The following is a 25755-nucleotide window of genomic DNA, read 5'->3' as shown; positions in this document are numbered from 1 at the left end:
TGTTCGTAAAATGCGACCATTAAATGTTCGTAAAATACGACTGTTAAATGTTCGTAAAATGTGATCGTTAAATGTTCGTAAAATGCGACCGTTAAATGTTCGTAAAGTGCGCCTGTTAAATGTTCGTAAAATGCGACCGTTAAATGTTCGTAAAATGCGACCATTAAATGTTCGTAAAATACGACTGTTAAATGTTTGTAAAATGTGACCGTTAAATGTTCGTAAAATTCTCTCGTCGTCGTCACAGGAGTCGTCGGTGGGGGTAGAGACGTCTTGCGAGTGGCAGCCTACTCCGCAGGTTGAGCATCAGCTGCGGTACCTTAACAGCTATCTAATGAAATCAACTGATGGCCGAATAATCCCAGTCAGGTCTCAGTGCAAGTCCGATGTTTTTCATCGTCGTCGCAACGGTACTACCGTAAAAAAGCTAGCCAAGCCATTGATACCGTGTTGAATGCTATTGCCCAGGGGAATTCATCGTGGCTGCTTCAGAAAACTTTCGAAAAGCACCATAGCGCACGAGCTGTCCCTGTTACTTCCGAAGAGGACCTCTTAGTGAGCAGACTAGTGACCCTCTACAATGAAGCTAACTCTTGGTACACCCAGCAACAAATTTTCTCCCTCTTCGCCGGCGACTACAGTCAAACGGAACTTCTACATCTGGTTCCGGGACTGACCAAGTTCAGGATTGATGAGGCGAGAAAACATGCGTATAGGACTAAACCTGGACAACTCATAGAAACACCATCCATAACTAGATCGAGGTTAGATCCCGTTAAGGTTGACCATTTCCTGGACTTCACATCAAGTCCATCATATCTTCAAGACGTGGCATATAGAACTAAAACGCTAAAGCTATCAAATGGCGAGAAAATGGACATTCCTAATGTCGTGAGAACGGTTATCTCTTCCCTTCTCATACATCTGTATCACACCTATTGTATGGAGACGAACTTCAAACCACTTGGGAGATCAACGCTTTTTAATATCCTTAAGGTAAAGCCCTGTTTTATTCTTTGGTTTTTACATGCTGGTGATTGCGCTCTGTCGGGAGCAAAGTGTATGTGAAATGAAGATCAGCGTTAGTTGCGGGTTTTGTTTCCTTTGGTGATAGGCTGTTACTATCACACTCAAAATAAATACTAAATCAGAAATGTTTTGAGCTTCAGATGTGCGCCGCCTCGCAGAAAAAGTCATTGGCGGGTCTGGACAGCACGCAACGGATGGTGTCAATGCAGTCGCCTCCCTAAAGGAGATAATTGATTTCTGAAGAAAATAGGTGAGAATGATGACGATGTATCTATATTTGTGGCTTGTTGACAGTATTTTCTGAGGGGAGGTAGTCCAGGGCTCGTAATGGAAGGGAGAATTTGAGGATGTTAAGGTTGAGAGAAAGTTTAGAGAAGTCTCACCCTCTCTGACTATGAAGCCATCTTTATATTCTAACGCCCGATTCATTCAAAACCTGCATATGCTTAAAAGCTACAACCGTTTTCATTTGTGTGCCTGCATAATCAGCGCTAGGGATTGTTGAAATTCAGGTCATTTTTAAGATAGGAACCATTGCTCTTGTAAGTGTCCATCTCGATGTGGTCATCCAGATGGCCTCCTTGAAACTTGCCCTTTTATTTCTAATCATCGACGTCTCATGGGTTGCACAAAGTCATGCTGTTAGGGCACACAGGCGTTTATAACCAATGTATTCCTCTAAATACAGGCCTTCAAGATGATAAGGCAAGAGAAATTGTCTCAAACAACTGGATATGATTCGCATTTTTCCTGATATAACCTAACCTGAATGGAAACTTGCGCGAAGCCCACAGATCAAAATATTGCGGGCTCATGCTTTAAGTCACGCAATTTAACGATCGAGAGAGATGCAGATGTAGTTACAGCATGAGTTTACAAAATATATATTTTTTACGACCAGGAAGGAAGAAAATAGCAAAGAGATCTGCAGAATATAATGAACTTCTTATCTGGTAGACGGCGTGAGTAAAGTGCTTGAATAATTCCTATTGCTATGAAAACGTTTTCGAGTCACGCCACAGACATTAGTTGGCAAAGTTCTGCATGGAAATGGTTGATGGTAGTAAGAGACTACGAAAAAAACAGTATAGTTTTATTTTTCTGGAATAATAGCGCAGCTTATGAATTTAATATAACTACTAATATTTTGTTTCAAGTGAGAAGGCTAAGCTTCTTGTCTGTATTGCACACGTCATGGAAGCTTGCATGTCAACAAGTAGGCGGCATGTGTCTTTGAAACCTCCTTTTCTTTCCATTTTTATGGGTGACCCTCCACGGGAAAACATGAAAGGAGGTGAATGCGCGGACATGCTAAAATGACGCGCAAAACTAAAGAAAATGAATGAAATAACACGCTGGCTTCGGAGCGTCGTGTCGCATTTTCACACCTAATTAAATTTTTTCTATTGTCCGCGTCGCACAATAAAAACAAACGCGCGTGTTACGTGGAACGAAGAAGTGTGTCGAGCTCGGCAGTGCGTGAAATGGCACGCTTGCGAGTGATAAAGCACGCAGTTTAAGCGGGCAAAATGACACGGTAACCTCGTCCAACATTTTCGTTACATTTACGACGCCGACATACGTCTCTCGCCCTGCCATCCAGCCGCAAACCTTGAAGCAGAGTTTGAAACAAATCAACTTCCGTTTGCAAATTTTCATTAATAGTAGGCCCTTCGAATTGACCATTTTTTTGAGTCTGCTTCATGAAATAAACGAACAGCGATCACATGCATGTTGACGGAAAACCTAAATAGTCTCATTTCAGCGGTATTCCGGCTTATAACGCTTGTATCGAAGATATAAAACATCGCTGATTTCGGATGTTATGTGAAGACTTCTAAATACTCTATATGTAATTAGAATTTACCCACGGGTCATTAGAGACTACAGTGAAACTTATAGTCCTGAACATAAAAGTGAACGTTGTTGTTTGATACGTCGTGAACTTGACTTTAAGTCCCGGTGTTGACGCGGCCAAACACAAAACTTTCGAGCGAATGCCGCCCTTTTTGTGTCGATCCTAACCCGCAAATGTATCTGAGTCCTATTTTTATAGCAGCGCTGTGCCATTCCTTTAAGAATTAAAGTGTTTTTCCTCGTTGTAAACTTCCTCTAGTCGGCTATTATCCATAGGACATGCGAGGCATATCGCACGCGCGTCTTTTCGCACGCGTGTCATATCGCACGTAAAGCGTGACATTTAGCACACTTGTTGAGACAAAGGCTTGAGCATGCCACAAAAAAGCTGCCGTTTCAGTCTTTTTTCTGCTCATTAAATATACAAGGCACATCCACGAGATTGGTAACACGCTTAGCGTACCGTTTCATCGCACGCTTGCCCGTGCAATCACCTTCTTCACTGTTTTCACACTCTCAGTATGTACGAAGACAATAATTTACCACAGTTTGGGTGACTAAAGGGTAGATTCAATGTCCATTACTAGCCACCTCCTTTGCGGTGAACTGTTTCTATTTATAAGAACAATGGATTTTATATCTAAGAAACCAAACAGTGGTTCTGCACACATTTTATTTGTTAACTTTGAAAAAGATCAGGAAGTTCAGCGTTCTAGACGACATCTGGGCAGTTAATGTTTAGTAGCGAAGCTTGTCGGGGTGAAACCAGTCCAACATATCGTGAATCATCAATAATTACGTAGTGTCCGTCAAACAGATACTTTATAGAAACTAAGGTTTATTTATGCATGTAACTTTATTAACTTGCATAACATTCCTCTACAACCGCGAGAGCTACGATGCCGCATGTCGGGAGCTAGGCAAATGTCCGTCAAAGCCTCCATTTTTCGGGCTTCTTTTTTTGCAATCGCTGAAATTGCAACCCACCTGATAGGATCACTTCTTTCTTTACTCCAGTTTCATCCGCATGTCAAATTGTTATTTTAATATTAGAAATTTTTTATTTAAAGTTGCAGGAACTTTTTTATCATGCTGTTTCCTTCTCAATCTAACAAAAGTTCAATTACTACGATAAATATATAGATTCTTATTTGGAGAATTTTGCATTAAAACAATCTTGTTAGTCTTGTCCTCATTTATTAAACCGCTTATATCACCCTCCCTGTATGTTTGAGGCTTTGAGAAAATCAGAATGATGGAATGTAAACTACTTTCCACAGAGATATATAAAAAGATGCTACATATGAATTAATTCTGGGAGAGACTGAAATCAAATTGTATTTATATGAGGTATATGTCGATCTTACTTTACGTAAAAGAACAAAATGGGATTTCTATTTGCTACATTCTTAAATATACAGCTTTGGTTTTCTCCTATATAATCTCGGCACCAGCTAAGCGTTTGCTATTTTGATGTTAACCCACTACATTATGCTTTACATGTTTAAGCTATATTACTGACAGGGCTTTAATTCAGCTTCAAACTCAGGCTCCCTGTGATGTAATTGTCCTTATGTCTCCTTGCATCTAAAGCAATCCTAAGGGAAACAATACACAATACTCAATACTCAATAGTTGGTCAATTGAGTTTGTTTAGGCAAAATGATCACAACAGATCAGAGGAGTCATGTAGTTTTTCTAGATTTCCAAAGGATAAATTATCTTAGTTTTGTACCATTGCATTAGTGCGAAAATTTTACATAGAATTTTTTGGAAAATTTAACGAAAATGACAAACTCAAATTAGCAATGCTTTAAGAAAACAACTTGGTAAAAGCTTTCATCTGGTTTTGCAGTCTATGTAATCGCCATGGTTAAAGTCCTTCAGGCAGGGCGGTTATCCTTGTTTATGCAGCATGAAGGAACCGAGAGTATTGTACCTCCTCGTGGAAGGGTGTAGGCACGATACAGAAACCTCCAGAAAGGCGTTTATGATGATAATAATGTGAAAGGGAGATAGGAGACTAATAAATACGATAAATAAACAGGTTACGGGTAATCCAAAACACCCAAGAAGACCGTAAGAAATTAACTGTTACGTAACCACAAGCGTTTTTCCTTCCCGCTCCCCCCCCCTCCCCACCTCAAAAAGTTCAGATTCCTTCTTTATGAAATACAAGGGGAAAAAAAGAGGGGCCGGGCTTTCACACTCCCCTCCCTAAAACTTCCCTGTACGTCATGTAGAAGATTTGTACATACCTTACGCCGAACGAGTATTGCTCCCAGTCTCCTTGGTGACTTGTTGCGGTTTCTCTGACGTTGCTGAACCTTCAGGCTTGGTATATAACTTTTTTATGGCTTGTTGGACCTAAGAGTTTGATATTGACTGTAAGCTGGGGATGAGACTAGAACCTATACCGAGAGATTTGTTACGTCGATATTAAAAAATAAATGGGAGTGTGACAATTTTCAAGAAGTTAAATTTTTTTCCAGTTTTGACATATGCATATGTTTTGTTATGAAAAAGTTAAGAAGGTAAATGAATGAATAAATAAGTAAATAAATAGCGTACCTGGTCATCGCACATACAGTGAAAGATGAAAAACATGATACCCTGTGGGAAATCAAAACCTCAGTCTAAAAACGTAAATAAGACTAACCTGCGTGGTAGGCACTTGGTAAAAGGACGAGGAAATGATTTGCCAGAAGGTAACCGTGGGAGTGAGATATTAGTTTTTCATTTTAAGGGGAAATGATCCTTCGGAATGCTACCAGCCAGAGAAAAGTTTCTGTTCTCCTGGATCACGAATGAACAAATAGCAGACCTGGTAGACCAGTAGGCCTCTTAACCCTTTTACTCCCAGGGTCTCATTTGCAATTCTCCCTACTGTCTGCCATACAACTCTTACGATGTTAGCTCGGAGAATTTGGTTTTGGATCAACTAATAATCCCCTAATCGATATTTTTCTTTATTCTCATCACTTGTCTGCTTGATACTGTATTGATATTGTAAGGAGAAATTCTGTCTTGGTCACTCACGGGAGTCAAAGGTTCAGACAAATATTCTTTGAGTTTGCACTAAGTATGGTTGTTATAATAATGTAATGCGCTACGTTATTTTGCGCGCGATGTGCCATACGTAACGTGAATGTAGCACACTCTAGATTTTCCACGTGTTACCACTGATATGATACTAAACCTTTCACTATGTGAATACCTGTGTGGAGTTGAGACATAGAAACACGTATCCAAGAACATAGTGGAACTCCACACAAAATCCCACTATCCACGTAACACCGAGTAACGGAAGAAGAACAAAAATGCTTTTCGCACTTCGCCTGTAAAATCAATAGGAATCCAGACCAGTGAAACCAAACTAAAAAAAGCTAAAAGAAAATCAAAGATACATTGATCGTACTCACGATCAACTTAGTCAGAAGTGATCTCTGTTGATTCAAACTTACTTTGCGACATTGAGACGGTCCTTGCCAAATCTTGCGGAAATTTTCCCAAAAATCACACGTACAAGAATCACAAACATTATCAAGTTTATCTGCAAGTTCAAACGGGATTTTGTTATTGAAAGTTCAAAATGCACGAAAGAATAACACCTGGAAAGATAGCTACTATATCCTCTACTGCAACTGGTGAGTACAGGTGAGGAGATGAAGAGAGGTTTCACATGGAAAAACTGGAAGAATACATATGATGTTTTTGCACATGGCAAAACTGGAAAAGAATTTAGCTCATTAAAAATTCTCAAATTGCCATTTATTTTTGAATATCGGCGTAATAAAACTCTCAGAATAGCTTTAACTCTCATCCTCAGCTAACTTTTAGCCTCTTTTTTCCTTGTATTTCATAAAGAAAGTTTAAGGAACCTGAACTTTTCGGGGGGGGGGGGGACGGGGACGGGGAAAACACTTGTGCTTATGTATCAGTTTATCAGTTACTGTCTTCTTAACTCAGATGTTCACTCGAGAAAAAGATCAGTTAGACTTAAAGCAAAAACATCACATGCATTTAACCCTTTACTCATTAAGAGTATTTAACATCAAGTCTCTTCTTACAGTAACACTCCTGAATAACAACAATACGGATATAAGAATAAAAGAAATGATCCAGCGCCTACTAAAGAAGATCTTGATTGTTAAACAAACTCTCCCTGTTAGTTCCATAAGAAATGTTAAGATAATAGTACAGAGAATATGCATACTAAAGTTAAGGCGTAAAGGATCATCGATTACCGTGACGACATCCGGCCATCTCCCTCCAAATGTAAAATTAGTATCACTTTGCACAAGCATTGCAAATGTTTCCGGCATTTTATTAATCATCCTCTGTAGGTTTAGATTTAAAATTGATCATCTAAGAAATATCCAGGCTATAAAAGTTAGGGGACAACGACGGTGACGAAAATATTAATGAAGATAAAAATGAAACTGAAAGAAAATATGTTCATATCGAAGTAAGACCATATTAAAACTTTCTCTGATTAATTATGTATTTTAGCCGTATTACTATGGAAATACATTTTAAGAGGGAAAAAAGACATACCACAAGTATGGCCAAGACTGGTCCTTTGTATATCCAGAGACTTCCGTTTAGCCAACACCTGCCAAAATATCATAGTCTGTTTGTCTCGATTTTATGGCCATATGTCTAAGCTTAAGCGGTTTATTTTTTTTGATCTGTACACTTTAAGATATCTAACTTACCTTGTTCGTTCGATCTCAGCTTGAAGGCTTAGTGAGCCACACTGTATGTCCACATACATAGCGCTACCCATGTCAAAGGTACTGGGTCTGACAGCCGCTATCAATCCCACAAGGACTGCTGGGATTCCTTGAGGAATACAACAAAGAGAGTCTGGATATAAACGTTTATGTTTATGTTTTCGTTAGGTTGGAGCCTAAGTTTGAGCTTTAGCACGCTGAATTTTTAATGCTTAATATCTTATTAGACGAAATTGAGAATAATTTCAATTTTTTTTCCTTGCAGCAAAAGAACACAGTCAATCAGAATTTAGGAAAGCATTTGTTCGTTCGACATTCATTGAAGATGAAGTATGTGCGCATCTAGCATTGGCATGAAATATTATAATGATGCAATACTTTCTCGTGGTATACCGTGGCATGTCTCACCTCACTTGCAAACAATAGCCAGCAGGCTCTCTCTTTGGCTTGGAATATTACAATTATGCAACATTTCCTCGTGATATACCATGAAATATTTAACTTTTCACTTTCATTCCCTTCATGCAGAAATTTTCTCAAGGGTTCTTGTGTCTACTAAGAAAATGCTGGTTAATTATGAGATATTCCATGTCATTAAAAACAGGATCGTTGGATAATCTAATTCAAGAGGTTTCATTTGCTTAGCAATCATGGGTTACGGGCCATTATAACATGCACGCGCATGAGGACAAGTTAAAGCAAAAGTGTTTTTGTACATCGTGACATTCCGTTTATTGTAACAAAATAAAGTTGGGAAGATTTATCTACATTTTGGGGCGTTTTTAACGAGACAACTATTCCACTCGCGCTTGTTCGATATGACATGATCATAGACGACTCAGTCCTATCGGCCTCGTTGACTGTTTATCATCTCACATCAGACGCGCACTTATGGAATAATAAATATAATAATTGCATAACTGGTATATTTACCCCATCCTATTGCCAAGTAGGTGACATATCGTCTGGGAGTATTGAAAACCACGATAAGCTTGCTGTAAAGATTCATCCCTTCAACAAGCATCCACGTGAACACCGCAATGTGTGAAAAAAACTGAACGACCGCCACTGTCGAACATAGAGCCTAAAAAAACCACATATATATATATATATATATATATATATATAACTGCATATATATATATATATATATATATATATATATATACATACATACAGTTCAGAAATGAAACACGCATGATTCCCTGTAACTCTGAGTTTCGTGCTTACGCACTCGTCAGAATCTGTCTGACGAGTGCGTTAGCACGAAACTCAGAGTTACAGGGAATCATGCGTGTTTCATTTTAGTCATTTTGAGCTGTATTTCGCTCTACACTCATGTGTATTGAGCACTTTCCAACAGCATTTGCTTCAAATTCCCACAATTATATAGATATACATACATATATATTTATCAGTGTTTTTCCCTCTTCGAGGGGAATTTCATGTCTGTATCGATTAAAGAATACAATGATAAAAGAAAGGTTGTTGGAAATTCCAGTCCCCGTTCCAAAGAAACCGGGCAAAAACCATTCCCGACATGGAAACAAGTAGCACTTAACCTATCCTTCAAACTTGCTCATTGTTTTGATCTGGAATCAATAACTGATCCATAGTTTTACAAATGAGAAAAATGCAGAAAGACAGCAAATCTTTGACAATCCCTCGTTGATGTTCAACTAAGTGTTCCTGTCTACAAAGGATGTCATACTTGTGATGACTGCGATGTATTGTACTTACCGAGTGTTCGTTTCGTGTAACAAATAGAGTTTTGTCCAGAACAAAAACAAGATTTCCAAGCCCAAGTGAAAGGAGGAGATTTTTGTGGATGAAAATTTTCTCAGTAGTCCTTATCCTGTTAAAGAAGAAAGCATCAGTGAAATTGTGAATTGTGGTTGGGATTGTGGCCACTCTGTTTTAAAAGGCCAACTGAAAAAAACTTACCTCAGATATGTAAGAAGTACGAGTGCAAGAACCACCGCTGCCATAGAAATGCACATAAGCACTAACTCCATTCGACTTTGAATTTCGTAGTGCTTTATGATTTCTTTTGAAGTAGGTGGAGTATAGGTAAAAATCATCTTTTCCTAGAAGTAATTGGGTAAATAATAGACAAAAAACTGGATCAATTCTATTACTTGGGTTAGTATTTCATAGAAGGACTGTACCCAGCAGATACATTGAATGGCATCCCATAAAACGACGGCAAAGGAGACCAATAAACTTAAGGTTCTAGAAAAAGATCTTGTTACCAGCTTCTGGTGAAAAATAATTTTTTTGACCAGCAGATGATCATGGAAATCAAGCAAAGATATGATCCTCGCAGGTGGACCACAACTCAAGTGATTGCAGAACAGAACCCTAAAAAATCCAATTTAAGAACTCTGGTTCATATCTCCTGGTAGTTGATGAGGGCTCAGCCGAAATTGACAGAAGGCAATAAAAGGCTAGAGGAAATAAACTATTTATCTAAATATCATTCTACTGTCTTTTTAAAAAATTAACCACAGGAAAGGCTTCTGTTAATAGTGTTTTCTTCTCTTTATTTCTCCAGTCACACAATGTTATGCTACTCACTTTGCTCGCCGTCTTTGACAGAATAGATACGGAGTAAAGTAGCCAATCAGATTTCAGATAAATGAAGGGGTAAGTTTCTAAAGAAACTATAGTGCTGCGTCGGTGGGAGAGTATAATGGGGTAATTTAGTATTATCATCTGAGTTGATAACGTAAATTGGCCACCGTAAAGAGTTTCAAAGCTGACGTTTCGAGCGTTAGCCCTTCGTCAGAGCACTACTATCTCTAAATTATCCACATTTCAGATAGTTTTGAATTTTGCTCGTAATTGATTACAGAGAGGAGAGCACACGTTTTCTAGACAATTCAAGGAGTAAAATAAAGGAAAATCATGTCAATCCTTAATTAAATTCTCCTCTGAGTTGAACATTTTCTTCGTGTTACCTCTTGAAATGTCACTGCAGAGCAATTTTCTATCCCCGTTTCCTCCCTTGCTTGGCCCGTTACGTCACTATTCTGAAGGGTAAGGCAAAATTTGAAGTAACAATGCCAAGTTGACATGTTGACATTTAGAACAGTACTAGTTTTTGTTTTTTTATTACGTAGTATATTGAAGTTCGTGCCTAGGATGTTGACACCATCAGCTAACTCGGGACCACCACAAATCTTTGATTAAGAATTGAAAACGTTCCGGATAGATTTCTTTCCATCTGCCTTGTACGTTTTATATTGGATTGACGAAAACATCTCTAGAATTTGTGAAGCTTGAGTTCAATCGGCTCGAGCTATTCCGGGAACCCTCCATCTAGATTACTTACCCCAGGCGTGTTCGTTATGTTTGATGTATCTGAACTCGCGGCATTTTCTTGTTTGGTGTTGTTGTTAATGTTACCAGTTTTTGTCTGAAGAGGATTATCAACGTTCGTGCCAGCTTGTGGTATTGGTGACACTTTCACCTTAAGATCCGTTTTCAGTCTCCGGATGACTAGGGGGGGTGGGTCAAAATTTGATTTCGCCCAATGACCAGGTTTTCTGAAAAATATGAAAAAAAAAGAAAAGAATTGGTACAATTTCCAATGCTTAAGTAATTTTTTTCTGAAACACATGAACAATCATTTTGAGTCATTCTGGAACTTATCAAAAGGGCAATCTATTTAACCAAATGAATTCTATGTTGTTATTCGTCTGTTTACTGTATAGACTCAGACGACGACAATATATAGTAATTACAAAAAAAATAGCACATTGATAGCACATTGATCTATTACTGTACAGACGCACGGCACCATGGAATCAATCTATTCTATATGATATAAAAAAGCAAGATATTGCCAACGATGACGTCATCTATGGGTCTGTCCTCCAGTAAGGGGAAAAAATATCAATATGCGTGTAAAATTGAACTTATCATATAATTTAAGCAAAGCTATACCTGTTTTAATACCTCTCCCATCTCCACTAATGCGACTTTCTGATTACAGGCTCATAACATGTAAAAACCCTACTACTGACCCCGTCATGAGGTATTCCGGACTATTCACTTATTAACTGAGTGGAAGGGCCTTACGGGAAAATATTTTGCTCGAGGTCATGAACTGGACCGAGCGCAGGACGGTCTCCTTTTGTCTTACACACACGGCTGTGCGGGTCATATGATAATATAGCTTCTCCTACTTTCATTTTACCTCAATGGAACTTACGTCCACGGAGCAGACAGAGCAAGAAGGAACCTGAAAAATCAGTTTAACGGAATGATTTGACTTACTCTATAACAAGAGAAGATGGCCCTCTTGATCCAAACTGATACGCTGTCGTATTTTGCGGTGCCTGACGTAGAAACTCAAATGCATTCCTTATCAGTCTGTTTCTTTCATAGTCCTTAAAAGAAAAAAAAATTAAAAAGAGCGCTTTAGTAGAGTTTTATCTTTTCGCATCTTGTGTTACCGCCTCAGCCTAGGCTATAGTGGTAGACTCCACTCAATTCGCCATACGCTTCTCTTTGCCCCTAAAACTGCTGGACCAAAAATAATAGGGAGAAATGGCTTTGTACTGCAATCACGAGAGAAACCTCAAAAATAACCTCCTGGAGTCCTTTTTACTTCAAGGAGCCACTTAATTATTAGTTCTTTTTTTGTCCTTTTCTCCTTCTCTGTTCCTATTTTATCGTTTTCTTCCTGCCCCTTTTCTTTTTCATCGCTTCTTTTCTTTCTTTTCTTTCTTTTCTTTCTTATTTGTTTGTTTTTCTTGTATATATACGTACCATTTACCACATCTTGTATACCGGCTGGTAGTAAAGAAATTATTACTAGCTTACCTTTACAAGCCGACAAAATACTGGATCTTGATAGTAAACAGGAGAGTATAAAACAGCGTTGATAATGAGCTGTAACCATAGGGACAAAAGGAAAGTTGTTAGGCTTCCCCAGCAGTTGTTGTTTAATCAGGTCACGCAACGCATTCTTCCCTCGTTACCACTAGGTGATCTGGAATGACACGTTGTGTGACAGGACCAAACAACGCCTGTGAATGACGCTTAAAAAGGTGAATGATTAATTGTATGTTGTCATTTTTAAGATATCTAAAATTTAAACGCTATTATTTGTCAAAAGCCTCAGTTGTCAAAAATACACTGATTTGGAGACTGACAGTAACAAAGCGGCACGAATATTCAATAGCGAGCTGAGAAGATCTCTTAGAATATTTCTCATCAGTCGGAAGTAAAAGCACCTACTACTTGTGTCGAGCAAGTGTTAATTAAGCTTTGAAAGTAATGCATGGTTGCATTGGTTTTGCCTTAATTCGCTATGTTATTTCAACCAATCAGATTCAAAACTAAGACCAAGCGCGGCTTAGTCACTCGCGTTTTCCCGCGTTTCCCGTGGGCTCCTTGTGATATTTTCCTTCCCTCTGATTTGCTGCTGTGACTACTTTGGTTTAATACAAACAACAAGAGAGCTTAAGAGTCGAACTTCCTCAATACCTCCTCTCTCAGAAAAAAGTTACATTACCTGCTGTCAAAAATACATTTCGGGTCTTTTCAATGACTCGGGTAAAGAAAAAAAAGAAATATTTTGGCGATGTTGCATCAAATTCAAAGTTCAGTGATCTTCATTTGAACTGGTTTCGTCTCCATTTATGTCACTGTAACACGCCGCTGTGTATTGTAGATTGTCAAAGTTTTAACCGTTTGCATTTTTACCTGGCAATACTGGAGGGCTAAATCAGCATTTTCTTGGGTGAGTGGCGTAACTAATTTTTTTGCACTGTGGAATAAGTCTTTGAGGTGATCATGGAAAACTTTAGAGTTTGTGTAATTTCCTTCTTCTGCAAACTGGATCACCTCTTTTAAAACTGCTGTAAAATTGGTTTCGTTGGCACTAGACATCTAAAATGAGGACAGGAATAGCGCCTGATTAACAGAAATACACAACAAAAGAGCAACATGCACAATTAAAGATATCTTATCTGAATCTCTGTTGGATTATTAGTCGTTACTCCAGTTGTCTATTTCAAGCCAGGAAAATGGTTACAATAGAAGAATTCGATGGCTGCACATTAAATTTCGCGAAAAAATGATGCAAAACAAACGAGAACCTCGTCTTCCTTAGTAACTAATTATAAAAATCCGGTCAAGAGTAAGTCAAAGATGGAAACTTTTTTTCGGTATATTTTGCTCGCTGTATGCAGGCAATTTACCAGTCAGCCTCGATTGGATGAACTCGAGGTTGTACCATATTGGATCCGTGTCTTGGTTTTTCGAAGTCCCAGTTACTTAACGGGCCTGTAAAACTGTTCTGTTTTCATTCAAGATGGGAGTCTCAAAAGTTTTGCGAATTATACAATAAAACGATCAGCTAAAGAAACAAATTGGGCTGGTTGGGGTGCTAGAACCTGCTTCTCTATTCTTTTAAATTTTATTTCAAAATATGGCTTCGGGCCCGTTTAGTTACCGGGATATTCAAGGAACGGGCCCGGCCTGGGCCATTAATAAAGGCCTTTCAAGAAGTTTTGCGCTTAAGGAAGGTCACAGAATTGTCAAAACATAGGGCGGTTAAAAAATGAATTGGTTTAGAGGAGGACTAACTTTTATCATCCAAGTTCCCCTCATGATATATTCTTCAAGATATGACCAGAGCTACGCTTTGCTTCTCAAAAATTTGGTTGACTGTGATACATGGTCAACATGTATTTACGTCGGGAATCATGCCGATGGTCTCTATATTTATTTAAAGAAGGTGTCTTAAGGTACAATCAAACATAATTTTGAACAAAGGCAGAATTCCTTGTCCACCCATTTGAAGCCTTGATTGGGAAATATAATTTGTAGCCATGTATTTTTTAGGATGCAGAGTGAATTTTATGAATAACAAGACTTCTCTCACTCCTTGGCGCCTTACACATTTAGTGAGTAGCCAGAAAGAGCTATGACGTCGAAACTATAGAAGAATTTATAGGTGTGAATTTATCAAACTCACCTTGTGCTGTAAGACCTCCACTAAAGCTTTCTTCTCACATTGGCAACTTGTCCATATCCAATTGATCACATATGAATCTCTTAAACATATTTGGCTGAAAGAACCTGAAACCAGATAGGTTTGACTTATGACCAGAATGATCTGCAGTTATTTCGTACTTAATTACAGTCTTCAGGCATTTGTCTCTTTTGAGCCGTGCAATTTCCATGAGAAAAAGATTTTCCATGAGAATACTAACAATAACTGTATGATAAGTTAAAGGTAATTGCCATTTATCATCTGTGCATAATTTGAAGAAATGTGGTTTATGCAGTTTGGTTAAGTGGTATAAGAGGAGGTTTCTTCCTTTACTTACCCCCTCTCCCTCCTCTCTGTCCCCCTCCTCACCCTCCTCCCCTTCTCTCCTTGTTGTGGCTTTTAGTGAACAGTGACGTCACCGTCTTTAATATAAATTTTTTAATTACCTGTATGTTTTCACCCAGAGTTCAGTAGCACACAGAATTGAGGGAGGTAAATTACAAAGCATTACAAGGTAATATGAACCCTGACACTCAGTTCAAAATACCTGTCCACTCAAGGTTAACCGAGGAGCACTGCCCAACAATCTCCGTATACAGTGGTGATCTCGTAAACATCACACCATGTAACATCTGAGAGGGGCAATAATCTGCGTTAAACATGATCAGAATATAAAGATCAGAGACTATGTTTAAAAGAATGGGTAGACAGAAATTGATAACTAAGTAAGATAATCCTATGCAGGAAAGTGGTATAACCGCGGGAAGGGTCTTGACGGGGTTGGTGTTTGTTTGATTGTTTGTGTCTGTCTGTCTGTCTGTCTATCTATGGGTCAATAATTGGTTTGTATGTCTTTCTGTCCGTCTGACGGACAGTAGGTCTATGTGTCTGTCTGCCTATCTGTCGTTAACTATGTCCAAATATCTGTCTGTTTTTTTACCAGGTAGTTTTGTCTGTCTGTCTGTCTGTCTGTTTGTCTGTTTCTCTCTGTCTTCTTCCGTCGACTTCGTTCCCAAGCTCTTTCTCTTTTCCCACCCCCCGGTACTCCTGATGGTATGGAGGAGAGACTGTGGTAGCAAGGTTGTCTTTCTCTTTATTTTCCAAACCATCTGTAGATCTGCTCAACTGCTTGTTTGTCTGTGATATTGTTACTAATTAGTTAGTCGATTGTTTATCAGTCAATACCTGTACGAGTTTCTACCTCTCTAAACCCCTCTCTCGGTATGCTACTCACAATGATCACAATTCCACTCGTCTGATTGGTCATCACAATTAGCCTCTATATTGCATCTGTCACCAAAAGGTCTGATCTCGTCACCACTTGCACACAAGAAGAGCTTGTCTTTAGATATTGAGGACAGATTCCTTAATTCTGGAGAGATATGATATTTCTCAGAGAAAGACTTCCTGTTAAAATATACTTTAGAAGTTCAAACAAGAAAGGACACGATTAGTTTGTTTATAACGTTCTTCCTCTGTACCACATGGACTCGACGGACACCAACCTGATATAGCACCAGTGCAGTTAACTCGACCGGCTTCCACATAGCATCCAGGTCTCACTTTTTGAGATGCAGAGCTACAATAAAAATCCACGCCGTTTTCTTTCCAGCGATCACCATCGTAATAGAGCTTACCATTCCAGGTACAAGCTTTAAATATATTTAAAATCGTTTCATTTTTGAGATAAATAAATAAATAAATAATTTAAATTAGTTATAGTTAGGGAATGAGTATGACTTGAAGTACAGTACCTTTCACGTGAACCGCACATTAGACGCGCTTAAGGCGCGTACAAAACCCATGCACTGCACGCGCGCAACGCGCAAACTGCGGATCACCACACGCACTGCGTGTAAAAGAAAATGCTCTAATAGAATTATAAATTTTTTTGATTGTTGCACACAGAATGTTCATAATGTTCATTTGATCACACTGATACACACGTTAGTTTGCGCAATATAAGCCCCAGTTTATTATTATCATTACTATGATTATTATTATTTTTTTGAGTCGAAAAATTAAGCAACTGCACTTAGTTCTTCCTAACGTTATAAGACAAAACAAATGACTCCTGACGAGCTCTTGACATTGATGGAATGCATTTGTACACTTGACACGTATATATTAAATATATTTCATAAGAATAACCATGGTTTCCTTCGTGAACTCACCTGAGCACACTCTGTGCTTCTTTTTCATAAATTCCGCCACATTGCACTCTGTTTGGTTGCAGTTGTCGGTTTCTATGTATTCTAGAACATCTTCGTATCCAAATTTCGAAAAAAGCACCAGCCGTAGTTTTCTTGAGCAATGAATTTTCCCTTGATTGCACGCGCACTGCATGCAGTCACCGACACGCCATGTTGAGCCTTCAAAGTAATGGTTGAAGTCTTCATCCCGACAAGTAACATCTGATACAGAAAGAGAGAGCACAAGTTCAGGGTTTGCGCTGAAATAATCATAATTTCTTAACTGAGAAAATGGAAATAAAGATGCAAGGCCTGTTTTTCCCCTCCCTATGACATTTTTGTAGTAACTTTAGCGGTTTTACATGTTTCCTTAAGGGTTCTCCTTCAAAATCATAGCACGTACAAGAACTTCTTTTTCCCCCGCAAGCAGAACTTTTTGCGGCTAACCGTGTTTTATTTGCATTTGAGCCCTAGAGGCCGCAAGGACTTCAATGCAGTACCGTTGAATTTATAACGACTCTATAGCTTCTTGGAGGTTTGATGTCAAAAGGCAAAAAGTTCCGGCGGCTTTTTGCGGTAAAAAAATCAAAAGCATACTTGAGATGAAAACAAAGAGGTGAAGCTCTCCTAAGTGAAAGGCACAGGCCAGTTACAACTGCTAAAAAGATGTGAAGGAATATCGTTTTCTTGAGTCAAGTAATAATACAAAACGAACCTACAACATAAGAAAAGTGTTTACCTGATGAACAATTTTTGAGGTCAAAATTTCGTGAACAATTATTTGGGTCTCTACAAAAACTGTCAGCTGATGTTAGCTGGCGACCATTGGGACATAGAGTAGGATTCCCTCTGATGTGATTTGCAATTTCTTGAAGACCTAAAGAAAATAGAATCACAGATTCAACTTTATAGACACACCACTATAACAGAATCTTGAATCTTCCTAAAAGTGCGGAAATTTGTGAGGTAGTTGAGAAGGAAATGAAAATAAAGGAAAAATAACCTGAATATCGAGACGAAGATGAACTCACGTTTTTTAAAGCTAAAAAAAGTGCTCATTTGCTGCATTCGATCGTTTTAAGGGACATTGATTTTCAAGAAGAACTATACCAAAAAAAATCACGACCTTTGGAAATGTCCTTCCGCTTTTTGAAGTTGGCACTAGGCTAATTAATTTATATTTAACAGACGGTAAGTCTTTGTGTTTTTTTTGTCTCTGTGTTAACAAAGTTTACGTAATTGATTTAAATCATTATACCACTACCGAGAGGTTGTAAACTGATGAAATTCGTTCGTGTATAAATTAATTCTTGGTATAAATGAATTCACAAATGAATCGCAGTCTGGGTTAGAGTCTCCTTAACGTCGTATTCCAGGCTTTGACATCAAAGTGCGATAAATTACCTGGACAGTGCTTAGCACAGCAGATGTTTCCATTGTAAACATAACAGATGGGTCTGCTCATTGGTGGACATACATCTCGCGTGTCCATAACCCCAGGGAAGTAGAAGGAACAATTACCATGTCGCCAACTTCGACCTTTGAACGCTATTCCAGCGTTCTCTATCAGTTCAACACCTGATGAGAAAAAAAGCGGGAAACAAAGCCAAAAAAATTACCTAATTAGAACAAGCGTGGTTACGAATGGACAGGATGGACACAGATTGTGAATGGGAAACTTACGACTGTAAGGCTGCATTTTTCAAGAGGTACCTGAGATCATTGCGTAAGATTAAAGATGTACGGTTGAATATGTTTACCTTTGCATTCGTCTTTTTTGCTTAAGAACTTCTTAATCTTGCATGAAGGCTGTGTACAAATCTCTTCGTGGACATAAAAATCAATAAAGTAGCCAGGAAAGTTAATTTTTAATCTCTTTCGACACTCAAGCATTCCTTTCCGGCATTGGCAGAGAAGACAACTCGACGCTCGCCAACCTTCATTACTTTTTATAAGGTACGTATCTCCTTCTTCGTCTTTGCAAAGGACTGAAAAAGACCAAAACGAAAATCAAATTACTTTCAAACAATGCAGATTGGTTCCCCACCCCTCCCCTACCAGAGATTGCCTCTGCTATCATAGTTAGTCTAGGCAGAGTAAGATAAACACGAGACTCGGGGAAGAGGGGATGGGAAAAAACTACTAGGAATTCTTGGTCAGTGCCGATCGTCCGGTTTTACTGGCCTCATTTCGGACCAAAACACGCCACACCCGTTCTCAGACCTGCTTTCTCAAAGTTTCCGCATCAATTACGTTCACTTTTTAACCGGTCAAAAATCACTAAAATTCATCGACACTTAAAAAAAAAAAGAGATACACTAATGTTATTTCCCTTTCTCTATTATTCTCGCAGTTCCATCAAAAACCGTCTGTACCTGTTTCCAGACCAAAACAGCTCAAAACCTTAGCCTTCAGGGCTGTACTCGCCTGTATGGCTCAAACAGGGTAAGTACTCCCCCCCCCCCCCCCCCGCTTCATACCTTGCCAGGGACCCTCAGATAATACCATTCTAAAAGAAAGAGCGCATGAGCTCCAAAAACGATATTCTGCTGAAACGCATCGAGAATTTCTGACGAACAAAATTTTAGACTTTTTTGTAATTTTTTTGTTTTTACTACACACCCGTTTCAGACTCTTTATATTTCTTGTGTCATTCAAATTCAATCATTGTTATGATCTGTAGAGAGTTTACTAATCAACTCTGATGTTTTCTCTTTGTTTCTAAAATACAATGAAAACAAAGTGTAATTTTTGCCCAGTAAGTGGTTAACTCTTTAAAGAGTTATGCAAAATGTCAGTTGAAGGCCTGTAAAGCTCAATACCATTGTCGCAGCCAGTTTCATCTGATGCATCTGGGCATTCATGTATTCCATTGCAGCGATGAGTATCACGAATAAAACTGTTTCCTTCTTTACACTTGAACAAATTCCCTCTCTGATAGGCTGAAATTAAGAATGTGAACACAGAAAAAAAGATTAGAGTAGTATCGCTTTCTGTTTTGACCGAAATAAAAACAATTATCCACAAAACAAATGGGATAGGGTTTTTGTGTGTGTGTCCTTTGCCCCGTGAAGGATCGCAGCGTTTAACCGTTCAATCGAGGAAAATAGTACACTGGTTAAGCTCCATCATCTGAAGACTTATGTTGCACTAGGATTGTTTGGTTTCTCAATACATGTAGTAACGCATGATTAGTTCTCTACTGCTTTGCAGAGTTTTCTCTCTGGCGAGCCTCTACCCACTCCTCCTCGTTCTCGTGTTGTTCGGTCATGGTCTTCCGTGCTTCTAGAATTAATAGCTGTGCGGTCCCCCTTGCGGTGCGAATCACAATCAATAACCCCTTACTTCACTCCAAAGTGAGTAGAGTTCGATGTTGTATGTCCTATAGCTGTACTTTTAAACCGAGATGATTTAGATACGCCCGACCGATTAAGACAAGTAGAGTATGCATTTGGAACGATGTGACCCATATAAGAAGTGACTAAATCGTTAAGTTACTGTTTTGATATTTCAAGGTCTTACGGCAGCTAGTGATTAATCGCCTATGGATGGTGGTGGGGAGTCTTGGAGCCTTTTGGGAGGATCACATAATTTTCAGGAGAAACGGAGCTGGGGTGAGACCAGTCGTCGTTAATAGATTATAAAGGGGACTTCATCTAAACATTTTCGTACCTTCACAAGCGGTAAGGGCCTTTTTTGTGATGGACGAAGTGCTGCATCGTTCACAAGTCGAAGATGTCTTGACAGTAAACATTTTAAGCAAATGAAGATCATCGCAGTATATACTCAACTTAAGCAGTTGAGAAATAAGGCCTGAAAAAAATTCAGGCCTGAACGGGAATCGAACCCATGACCTCTGCGATACCGGTGCAGCGCTCTAACAAACTGAGCTATCAAGCCAACTGGGAGCTGGTCAATTGTGAGTTCGTTATATACCCGTAAACATTCCATATGCGATACTGATATTATATACAGTGCAGCTAATATTAATATTTCACTGTTGCTACGCTGACGCTTCGGGTTTAGGTAATATATTCATCAATGACCGCTCAATTCCGTAACCGTCGATATTTTGCTAAGAACCGATAAAGAAGGGAAACAGTAATTATTTATACGGTTAAGAATATATGAAAGTCATATATTTGAACTGCGGATAAAGACATGAATGAAAGTGATCCTCGCAGTGATATGCACTTACTTAGGCAGTAGTGAAAATAAGGCCTGAAAAAAATTCAGGCCTGTACGGGATTTGAACCCATGACCTCTGCGATACCGGTGCAGCGCTCTACCAACTGAGCTAACAAGCCAACTGGGAGCTGGTCATGATGGTGGTTCTAAATAAACCCGTGAAGTGATGAATATACGATTAAGAATATATGAAAGTCATATATTTGAACTGCGGATAAAGACATGAATGAAAGTGATCCTCGCAGTGATATGCACTTACTTAGGCAGTAGTGAAAATATCACTGCGAGGATCACTTTCATTCATGTCTTTATCCGCAGTTCAAATATATGACTTTCATATATTCTTAATCGTATATTCATCACTTCACGGGTTTATTTAGAACCACCATCATGACCAGCTCCCAGTTGGCTTGTTAGCTCAGTTGGTAGAGCGCTGCACCGGTATCGCAGAGGTCATGGGTTCAAATCCCGTACAGGCCTGAATTTTTTTCAGGCCTTATTTTCACTACTGCCTAAGTAAGTGCATATCACTGCGAGGATCACTTTAATTCAAGTAATTATTTAACAAGACAGGGAATACAGTGATACAGTGCTGTAAAGAACGCAATGTTGAAACGTCAAGAATACGCAAGTTAAAGGGGTCCAATATGCGGTTAGCCGCGCGTCAATTTCCGCGCAAATTAGAAACGACTGTTTTAGGCTGTAAAAACACTGTGACTGACTGACTTATGCAGTTGTTTGTAACTGCCTGAAAGCACGTCTCTTAAGCTACCACAACGTTTGCACATGCACAGATTTTTGACCGCAGTGTTACTGTTTTAAGTCAGAAGCCTTTTGAGGCCAACACTCACATAAAACAGGAGCGTTTGTTCATTGAAGATTGAACGCATCCAGAAGGATGTTCGAAAGCGTTTGAACAGCGAAAGTAGACAATGACAGTCAAATAAACAGAAATTAACTCAGAAAAAAGAAACGTTCGAATTTGTGCAACGAAGCGGTCATTTGAGTTAAAACTTTTACCGTTTCTAACTGTTAAAAGATAATTTAAGCTTTCTCCAAGAATTCTGTACTTCTTCTTAGTTTGTTACCTCATTAGTATATTGAAACACAACTACGCTTGGGATGACTGGCGAAGATTGATTAGAAATGGCGTTTTATAATCTGTTTAGAGAAATGACAATAACTAAGCCGTAAATCCTTGTCCAGTCACCTTAAAGTCATACTTAGCTAACGAGTCTTATACATCAATAGGATCTTGAATCGAGTCGGTTCCCCTTCGAGATACAAAATGAATTTCTACCTAAATTTTCATACAGTCCCAGCTAAGATCTGGGAAAGCAAAAACAAGATTAATAATATGGAAATTGTCAGGAACCTAATTCAGCTTATTAGGAATGTTGCAAAGAAATAGGGTTTAAAGACTGTCGCATAACAAGAGGATAAATAAAAAATTTGGAGACGAAAATGTTAACCGTAACTACTGCCCTTTTTCATAAATTAACAAGCTACGTGCTCTTCAAACAAATTTCCTAATTATGTAATTTAGTCCTGCAGACAAAAAGCAGACATTGTTTACAGGTGCAACCACCTTGGAAGAGAAGGGTGTGAACTGTAATAAAACTAAAAACAAAGTAGATCTTTCCTTATTGTGAATTCAGCATAGGATTCACCCGTAAGAAGAGTTAGGAGGGAGCGGAAACACAAGAAGGGTAATTTCCTGTACAGAAATCCGCTTTTAGTTTATCTATTTGTAAACTTATTAACATTATTTCAATAAACGTAATGGGAGAGTAAATAATAATTGGAGCATGCTTTCGAAAAGAGCCAGTCACCACGGAGACCAAACACCTGTTTCCACGCCGAATTCATCCACGATAAGAGAAGGCGTTTTTTTTTTATTATTTTTTTTTTTATCAAAACTTAAGCTAATAGCTAGTTTCACGCAGCATTGTGATCAGCGTTAGGTGGTTATATCATGAGAGAGTAGGTTAACGAGTTAACAAATGATTTAGGTAAATTTCCCTTTGATTCCCACATAATTAACTGATATTTTTTCTAATTCACCAGTATTTGTACGGAGAGAAATTTGAATATAGTTGGCTCCATTATTTTTGTATCCGCGATCTTTGCTTAAGAGTCAGAAAGTCCAATGAAGATATTTTTTGTTGTTTGTTGAATTAGTAGTTACCGCTTTTTTTTTTTGAGGAGAGAGCTGACAACTCTGCATGACTCGCTTTGCGCCGGAGAAATTTTTATGCAAATTAGTGGGCTGCACATTAAAAATAACCCTCAGGTATACACTACTCAAGAGGGTATAGGAGAGATTAAAAGTAACCCTCGGGTATAAACTACCCAAGAGGGTATAGAAGAGATCAAAAGTAACCCTCAGGTATACACTGCTCAGGAGGGTATAGAAGAGATTAAAAATAACCCTCAAGTATGCACTACCCAAGAGGGTATGGGAGAGACGCACCCCAAACTTAGCAACTTAGTCACGCCAAGTTCCCAAACTGAAAATTACGTGAAAATGTTCGGTCATAAGACGTACCAAAAGGTTGAGAGTTAACAAAAGGATTTGATGGAACTTAGAACAATTATTGCTACACAACTGGCATGCGAACTCTTTTGTTAACGTAAATAAAAGTGAAAAAGTCTCACATTTAATGATCTGCGAAAAGATCAAGGCTAAAAATTTCACACCTGTAATGTGAACCATAAAACGCATACTCGTTTATTTCAGCCTTCCTGTTTAGGAAACATGCTTCTATTTACAAAATTAAATAATAAATATTCAATGGTCCGATCTCGTTCTAATAACATCAACCGAATGATTTAAAACTCCGTTGCAAAACTAACTGATATGCTCTCATCGTAAACAGTCAGAGTTTACCTTCAACTTCTTGTGCAATCGCAAATATGCTAAGCACTCGCCGTCACACGTATGACCTCAACGTTAAGTTGAACACCGTTGCCGAAGCCAAGGCAGTCAATGAAAATCGTGAAATTGCCCGTGAATACGGCATTTCAGAATCCTGGTGAGAAAAAGGCGCAACCGGCAACGTTTTCTGTTTCCCGGTGAGCTGCGGATGACAACAAATTGTACATCCATCCGAAGGGCCCTCGTTGGATATCATGTTATCGAGCACTTGCTGTTAAGCACGTATGCAAATGTACGTTTGTTTGCTTTTCAATAGAAGTGTTTTAAAAGCAGTATTCCTTTTTAACTCATAGGAATAAAGGATTGAATTTGACGCAATCTTCGCTACACCTCTGACCAAAAAGCTCTGCTTTTTCTCCTTTTTCTGTCAACAACAAGTTTTCTTTTTTTCCCTTTTTAACTGTAAGTTCTGCTAAAATTGCGATCTTAAGATTTTGTTGCGCAAAAATACTTGGCTATAAGACGCACCCCAATTTCAACACTAACTTTACAACTGAAGAGAGAATTTTCTTGAAAAAACTGTGCGCCTTACAATCGAGAAACTACGTAATTGATATTAGGAGACCGCCCTTTGTCTGGACTCTTAAGTAAGAGATGAGGCGTCCCCAGTTTACTTATATAATCATCATCCTTTACTAGGTCCCGAATGTCGTTGTCAAGCTCGATCGGCTACTCTTGACCAACACCTTTGCAATTTCCCATGATTATTCGACTAGAGGCATTTCCCGCCTAAAGTGAATGGTCGAGAGCGATTTGATTTTACCGCATCAACAACAGGAATATATTTTGAGACCTCACGAATCCATCTGCTGGAAATTCTTGCTGTCTAATTAGTCCAACATAGTGACCAAATGGACATACATCTCACACATGTTGTTTAATTACCCGGTATTGAACGAACAGCCTTTGTTGGTGCGCCTTAAGTAACCAGGTTTAAGGGTTTAAGTAACCGCATAGACACCTACCGAATGCAAGCGTTAATGTAATTCTGCAAATTGATGACAGAAATGATAGCCCCTCTGTAGAATGCTTGCTGCGAATTTTTTTCGGGGCCAAAGCTCCTCATGGCAGCAAGGATGGTACTAGCTACGGCTTCAAAACCTATTGTCACAAATAAATATATCGCCCACGGAAAGTTTAGGACTGATTTTCTTACAGCAAATAACCAGCTGAAAATGGCGTCATTGTCACACAAACTGCTGAGTAGCTTAAAAATTTGCCATTTTTTTATTTTTTCTCGAATTTTTTTAGCAGTCCTCGATATTCAGATTGTACTCTTGCAAAAAATTCATCTTGCAAATTGAACGCGATATATGCCCGGCAGCCTAGCTATTTTCATATAATTTCTATTGAGAAATCCTTTTAAACTGCCTGAGAGTATCAGATGTTGTTTGGAAATTTAAAGCGATTCCGAAACTTTAAAAAAAAATCGTTTTCTATAATGTCGTATGCTTATGTTACATGTCAACAAACTCAAATATTGCTTCTTTTTACAAAAACGTTAGTGCATTAAGGTATGTACCTCTCGTCCGGAAAAAAATGGCAAAGGCAATGATTCCAAAGAGATATGTAACTTTCCTCTCCATTCAGCCGCTTTCTTCGCCTGGAAATCTGTATTTTTAACGAAAAGGTTTCTTTGAAAATGATAAAATATAAAGGGGGTAAGTTTCTAAAGAAACTGTGGCGCTGGGTCGGTGGGAGAGTATCACAGAGTAGTGCTATCAACTGAGTTTATAACATAAATTGGCCACCGTAAAAAGTTTTAAAGGCTGAAGTTTCGAACGTTAGACCTTCGCCAGAGAGATT

The 25755-nt window shown here is 38.7% G+C and overlaps 1 protein-coding gene and 1 pseudogene across 3 annotated transcripts; one reads left to right on the top strand and one right to left on the bottom strand.

Annotated features, from left to right (window-relative positions):
* Window positions 1-229: 229 nt before the first annotated feature.
* Window positions 230-1270, top strand: LOC149051155 (uncharacterized; annotated as a pseudogene).
* A 2453-nt stretch (window positions 1271-3723) lies between these two features.
* Window positions 3724-25755, bottom strand: LOC113684118 (uncharacterized). Of its 3 annotated transcripts, none has more exons than XM_089196074.1 (25): window positions 20496-20698; window positions 19646-19765; window positions 18584-18811; window positions 18228-18401; window positions 17563-17700; window positions 16806-17045; window positions 16137-16283; window positions 15866-16003; window positions 15179-15280; window positions 14614-14717; window positions 13338-13523; window positions 12453-12521; window positions 11904-12016; window positions 10957-11170; window positions 10583-10654; window positions 9567-9709; window positions 9363-9477; window positions 8556-8706; window positions 7605-7731; window positions 7444-7501; window positions 6351-6439; window positions 6104-6224; window positions 5458-5499; window positions 5145-5253; window positions 3724-4473 (listed from the first exon to the last, which is right to left on the bottom strand). In XM_089196074.1, exons 1-24 carry the CDS (start codon window positions 20575-20577, stop codon window positions 5146-5148), a joined length of 3081 nt encoding a protein of 1026 aa, XP_089052200.1. In that variant the 5' UTR covers window positions 20578-20698; the 3' UTR covers window positions 3724-4473; window position 5145. The 3 variants fall into 3 exon arrangements, with proteins under 3 accessions (XP_089052200.1, XP_089052201.1, XP_089052199.1); XM_089196075.1 differs by lacking the exon at window positions 20496-20698 and adding an exon at window positions 25472-25755 and having other exon boundaries at window positions 3928-4484; XM_089196073.1 differs by having other exon boundaries at window positions 3928-4484; window positions 20496-20699.

Source organism: Pocillopora damicornis, chromosome 2 (genome assembly GCF_964200805.1).
Source record: "Pocillopora damicornis chromosome 2, jaPocDami1.2, whole genome shotgun sequence".
NCBI classification, from domain to species: Eukaryota; Metazoa; Cnidaria; class Anthozoa; order Scleractinia; family Pocilloporidae; genus Pocillopora; species Pocillopora damicornis.
The sequence above is the reverse complement of the archived record's forward strand: the minus strand, read 5'-3'. Positions and strand labels throughout refer to the sequence as shown.

What these genes read in the sequence shown, in the direction of transcription:
- LOC113684118 (XM_089196073.1), bottom strand. Translation starts at nt 20,577, where the DNA reads ATGTTTACTGTCAAGACATCTTCGACTTGTGAACGATGCAGCACTTCG. An exon ending in CAAAAAAGACGAATGCAAAG is followed by an intron (nt 18,402 to 18,583) that starts GTAAACATATTC and finishes TTTTCTCATCAG; the next exon opens with GTGTTGAACTGATAGAGAAC. An exon ending in ACTGTATGTGCGATGACCAG is followed by an intron (nt 5,254 to 5,457) that starts GTACGCTATTTA and finishes TCAAACTCTTAG; the next exon opens with GTCCAACAAGCCATAAAAAA.